This window comes from Mus pahari, chromosome 5, assembly GCF_900095145.1.
Source record: "Mus pahari chromosome 5, PAHARI_EIJ_v1.1, whole genome shotgun sequence".
NCBI classification, from domain to species: Eukaryota; Metazoa; Chordata; class Mammalia; order Rodentia; family Muridae; genus Mus; species Mus pahari.
Genome location: NC_034594.1, coordinates 82,795,651 through 82,801,889, shown reverse-complemented (window position 1 = coordinate 82,801,889; position 6,239 = coordinate 82,795,651). Strand labels below are relative to the sequence as shown.

At 43.7% G+C, this 6,239-nt stretch overlaps 1 protein-coding gene across 1 annotated transcript in view; it reads left to right on the top strand.

Moving 5' to 3' along the window:
* The first annotated feature begins 3,021 nt into the window (after positions 1-3,021).
* Positions 3,022-6,239, top strand: part of Vps4b (vacuolar protein sorting 4 homolog B) — a 26,744-nt gene continuing 23,526 nt past the window's right edge. Inside the window, exon 1 of the mRNA XM_021197577.1 lies at positions 3,022-3,333. Coding sequence (XP_021053236.1) covers positions 3,307-3,333 — 27 coding nt within the window. The 5' untranslated portion in view covers positions 3,022-3,306. The remainder of the gene's footprint in view (positions 3,334-6,239) is intronic.

Sequence of the window (6,239 nt, the reverse complement as noted above, 5' to 3'; positions counted from 1 at the left end):
ATAGAACAAATAACCTAAGTTGAGAGAGGGCATGGTTTTCACAGTACTTCAGGATACTCAGAGAAGTATGCCACTGCAAGTGGGCCAACAGGTTTCTAGCCTGATAACGCAGGTGAGTCACCTCGTTCACAGACTAGCCCTGCCAGCACTTGGCCTGCTTACTAGTTGTATCCCAGGCCATGGAAGAGTTGGAAACTCAACAAGCAGAAACCTGACTTCTGGGTATACATGGATGATTGTGCTGGCTATGGGGAAGGTCTTATTGTTAAGTGCTTCCTTTAAAGTTTTGATTTAAGACTGAGATGAATTTTGTCGTTATGAAACTAAATTTCACGTAGAAGGGCTGAATCCAAAAATGCCTCTGTGAGCTCCACTGATCTGCCCATTTTCCATAACTCCTGAGGTCTGAAAGTGCTTCCCTGAAAGGTTTCCCTTGAGGAAAGGGATGGGTTTTTGTTTAATTAACATTAATTAAGCACGTAATCTGTGGGTGTATGTCAATGTAAGGGCAGAGAGAGTTATAAAACATGGAAGGTTTAGTGCCCAGGGAATTGTGCTCTAAAGCAGTGTGACCTTGGAGATTTTACCCCTCAAAAGATAGGATACTGTATGAAAATGGGAGTAACAGATTTTTCTTATTTGTGACACACAAGCTCTTAGTGCACAACATCTAGGGAATTCAAGTGCCAAGATATAGTGAGAATAATGACACTTCCAAGACGTCATAAGGAAATGACATTGGAACAGGCACTTGAAGAATCTCTGTGTGTTTATTTAACAAGCTGAGTTAATCAGAAGCAATTGAGGAAGATGACCTACTATTAACCAAAGCCCTCGAGTCAGGACGAAAGGTTTGTACTCCAGGAAGGGGGAACATCCTGTTGGCTCTATGGCCTCTTTCTTAAAGTGTAGAAACAAGATGCCTCTTACTTTGTCCTATTACCAGCTTTCTCTCGGTCCATTCTACAAAACCCACATCTATCTTCATAAAGCCAACATCCCACCAATCACAACTTCACCAGAAATAAAGTCTAAAAAGACCAACAATGCAGGGCTTCTGCAACCCTGTCTGCCTTCTAGAAAAGCCTAATGCATGAAGCACTAAGCACGCATCAGTGCCTGCTGATGTATTTCTAACTTCATTTCCAGCCACTCTTTTTCCAAAGTATTTTTGCTTCCTGCATGCCAGCCTCCCACAAACACGTTGGATGGCTTTCATTTGTGCATTCATTCTTGCTTTGACTGCTGTCTGAAATGGCCTGGTCTATGGAAATCAATTTAAGAATTTGAGATTCGGTTCAGATTACACTTCTCTAGGGCATCCTTGTTCACGTGATCGGAACTGAGCCTCTCCTCCAGAGTCAGGGTTCATTCAGCCTCCACTTGCTTGAATCAGTTCTCAGATGAGATTGCCCTTGGAGATAAGTGACCTAAGTTTACGATCCAGCTATGCAATGTGCTTTCTTGATCAGCCAATTAGCTTCATTTATAAAAATCAGACACATTTCTCATAGAATTCAGTAAGAAAATATATACAAAGGTATTTTGTAAATCTTTATACATATAAAGTCAACTTCTATCTCATTTTTATTGAAAAGTTTTTCCATACGATATATCGTGATTATGATTTTTCATTCCCCAACTCCTCCCAGGTCCCTTCCACATTCCCACCCATCCACCTTTATGTTCTGCTTTCTTTCTCTTTAGAAAGCAACCAGGAAGAAAAAGAACCCAAAGAAACACACACACACACACACATTCCATAAAAGCACAAAATTAGAAACTATAATATATACGAAAAAAAAAAAGGTAGAAAAGAATGTTCAAAGTATAAGAAAAAAAGGTCTACAAAAATACCGTTGAGTTTGTTTTGTGTTGGCCTAGGACCTGTCCTTAAGTTTGGTTTATATGCCCAGTAAGGCTTCATTGGAGAAAATTAAGTTTTCCTTTGGGAGTGGGTGTCAATTGCAGATAGTTTCTTGGTTAGGATGGGAGCCCTGATCCACTTCTCCCTTTCGGTGCTGGGACCCCATCTGACTTGAACCCTGCTCTTCAGTCCTTTTGTGTCTGGAAGTCCTTGCTTCCTTGGAGTCATCCAAACTCCTCTGGCTCTTAGTCTTTCCTCCTCTTCTAGATTTCTTTGCTCTGAGGGGGAGGGCGTGATGGAGATAGCCCATAAGGTCTCTCACTGAACACTGACTGTTCAGTTCCGGGTCACTGGTTAGTTCCCATATACTACAAGAGGAAACTCCTTTGATGATTGGAGAGTGAATCACCGGCCTATGGGTGTAGCAGAATGTTGTCGGGAGTCATTTTTATTGCTGTGTTCTTTTATCAGAACAACAGTATTTGGTTTTCTCCTATGACCATGATTATCCAGTCTAAAGTTCATGGCTACCCAAGCAGTTTTGTGAAGCTTGGGTTCCATCCCATATAGATGGGCCTTAAATACAGTCAGAGAGTGGCTGGCTATTCCTACATTTATACCAGTATTGAGCCAGCACATCTGCAGGCAGTTCACCATTGTAGGTCGCAGGGTTTGTAGCTGGGTCATGGCTACCTTTCTCCTCTGGTACTGTGCAAAGTGAGTCCCAGTACCGAAAACACTAGTCAGTAGGGCTGAAGGCTCCATTTACATTTTATCATTTTATACCTATACAATAGGTAGTTTATTGTGCTGGAATATAAGGAGCAGATCGCAGTAATTTCAAAAGGAAAAACTTAGTTTGAAACGCTTGCAGAAGAGTTGCAAAAAAAAAAAGAGAATTCCAACGTATTCGTCACCCGGTTTTCTCTAGTAGCATCTTAAATGACTGTAATATTGCTTAGTAAAACTAAAATATTAATATCTGCTCCATTAGCTGAGCTACACACTTTTGTCACACCTTTCTGCTTTAACGACTGCCGTCCCTCTTCAGCACCAGACTTCAACCCAGAATCCCACACGTGCGTTTAGGCTGACTTCCGCATCTCGGCTTCCTGTTCTCATTTCGCGAGAGTTCATCTGTGGCGAAACGCATCCTGGGTGACTGGTTAGCGCGTGTGCGGGTGACGAAGCGGAAGTGCCCGGGCCAGAGGCGGGACCAGAGGGCCTAAGGGGTTGAAAATTACGGAAGTTTTGTGCGGAGGGTCGGGCGGCTGCCGGAGTTCCTGCTGGATTTACGGCTCGGGAGCCGGGGCTGCCGCTGAGGGTCTCAGAGCCGCCATCCTCCGCAGGGTTTGCGGCGGTGACCGGGAGCGACTCGACGGCGCTGCTGCAGGCCGACGGGCCGGCCTTGTCTGTAGGGGACCCCTCGGCTCTCCACCATGGCGTCCACGAACACCAACCTCCAGGTACGGCGGTCCTTCTGGGCTCCTCTGGAGAGCCGGAGCCCGCGGGGACGGAGTGGGGGCGGGGGACGGAGAAGCGACCGCACCCCTGTCCCTGTCCCCGGCGGAGGAGGGCGGGGCCGCGCAGACCCGACGGGGCGGAGGGGCGCTTCCCCGAGGGGCCGGCCTTGGCGTCGCCTCGGCCTCACGCTCTGTGGGACTCTTGGTTTGCTTGTGAGATTGGAAAACAAAACAGCGGAGTTTGGGCCGAACTGGGCTGATCTCCCCAATCAGGAAGAGCTCCAGTCTGTCTACCAGGAAGAAAGAAAAAGTGGTTTGTTTTTTGTTTTTGTTTTTTGGTTTCCCCAAGCTGTACTCTGGACCAGTTTAGAATAAGGTTTCCCTTCTCAGTTCCATACGCTGATAAACAAAGACGTCCAGGTATCCGGTGATTAGTCCAAGACCCTTAGCGGGCCAACACACCATCCCCATGAATTCATTAAGAGTATGTTCTCCCAAATTACTATATTTAAGATCAGAGAGTATTTTAATCTGTATCCTTCCCACCCTCGTCGCAAAACAAAAACGCAGTGTTTTCTAGGTGCCTTTCGGATTCCTGAGACAGCTAATGTTAGAAAGAGGTATTGCTGCTTCATGGAACGGTGTGCATTGGCAAATGATTGTAACGCTGTGTCTCCCATCATCCTTGGTTCATCAATGGGGTCCAGAAGGATATCCAAGACTTCTAGCCAAATAGGTTAGTTAGTTTCTTACCAAGGAGTAGAACAAAGTACCCTTAAATATTGGTACTGTTTTGTTTTTTGTTTCTGGTAGTCAAAATTTGTTCAGTGTCTGATATAAGTAACAATGATAATGTAAACGTATTTCCTTAAAATGGGATAATTAGTTCTGAAGAAATTCCACCCAAAGGAAGGGCATTTGAATAGGATCACTCCACACAAAGACTGGGAGTAGGGGTTTATTTAGTGGGTCTTATCCTGCAACTCTACCTAAGAGAGTATGAATATTTGCTGTTTCTTATAAAGTCTAAATGCAACCATGGCTCATTTTTTTTAAGAGTTAAGAGTGACTTCACGATTAATGTATATATTTTTTTCCACAGAGGTTTTGTAACCTTATATTTTGTAGCCCTATTCAGAAAATGCTGGGGTTTCGTTTTGGTGGTTTTGGGGGTTGGTTAGTGGATTTGTTGTTTATTTTGCTTTTGCTTTTGTGAATGTATTCGTTAATTGGTAAAGGTTTTCCTTTAGATATTAAAGATGATTTCATTTGTGGTACTCATCTTTATTTTTCAACATTTGTAGTTGGATTCTGTAACCAGAATTCATTGTATGTTAAGTGGATTGATGGATGTTTTTCAGTGAGCCAGATAGAGACTGAAAAATAGTAAAAGTATACCTGTGAGTGATAAGAAAGAGGGATGTTGAGCTACAGTTGTGTTAGTGGTTAGTTAAGTGTGGTTTTTCTCCGTAAGACTTCAGCTTTCTAACCAAGGAAATTTTGGTGAAGAATTGTTAAATGAGTAATTTCCCCAAGGAACAAAGTAAAAATCTTTGTAAATGGATACTTTTAATCTAATGCAGAATGCAAATAACAAAAAAAAAAATTAAACAACAACGAAATCCCACCAGAATTTAAATACAATTCCATAAGATTATAACAGAGTTAGAGGTTAGTGTGAGCTGGCATCCCAGAAGGGTGTAGCTCACTCTTCCAAGGATAAATAAGACATGTTTCTCTGAGGTGATGTGATCTCCGATAAAATAAGCACTAACTATAATTGGCTCAGTGTTTGATGTGGTCTCATTGACTCCTCAGAACAACTCTTCAAGGCCAGTGTTACTCCAGTTTCACAGTATTAGAAACTCGAGCTTCTTGAGGTGGTGGTGTGCCCAAAGAGAGATGCTGTAAATTAGTGTTGGGATTAGTTTAGAATCCAGGTCTGTGTGCTTATAAGCTTGTGGTTTTCTTTCACTGTAAAATTCTGTGTACTTGAAGAAGAATGGTGAATGCTTTCCAGGCAGAGAAAATCGCAGAAATGTAGTAAAAACCTTGCAGAGAACATAAAGTAAAATCGGAAGGTGAGCCACTCCTAAATGTTTGTTTTCCATATAAAACTGCTGAGATCTGGGGAATACCAGAATCTCATCCCAACCCCATCAGTCTGTCCCTTCGTCTGTTCTTGTGTGTGTGTGTGTGTGTGTGTGTGTGTGTGTGTGTACACATGCATGTGCCATAACATTTGTGGGCGGTCAGAGGAGTTTGTTCTCATTTTCTCTTGAATGGTTCCTAAAATCAAACTTAGGTCATCAGTCCTGGTGGCAGACATCCTTACCTACTCCTTACCTACTGTGGCAGACGTCCTTACCTACTCCTTACCTACTGTGGCAGACATCCTTACCTACTCCCTACCTACTGTGGCAGACGTCCTTACCTACTCCCTACCTACTGTGGCAGACATCCTTACCTACTGTGGCAGACATCCTTACCTACTCCTTACCTACTGTGGCAGACGTCCTTACCTACTCCCTACCTACTGTGGCAGACGTCCTTACCTATTGTGGCAAACATCCTTACCTACTGTGGCAGACAACCTTACCTACTCCTTACCTACTGTGACAGAAGTCCTTACCTACTCCTTACCTACTGTGGCAGACGTCCTTACCTACTCCCTACCTACTGTGGCAGACGTCCTTACCTATTGTGGCAGACATCCTTACCTACTGTGGCAGACATCCTTACCTACTCCTTACCTACTGTGGCAGACATCCTTACCTACTCCTTACCTACTGTGGCAGACATCCTTACCTACTGTGGCAGACATCCTTACCTACTCCTTACCTACTGTGGCAGACATCCTTACCTACTTTGGCAGACATCCTTACCTACTCCTTACCTACTGTGGCAGA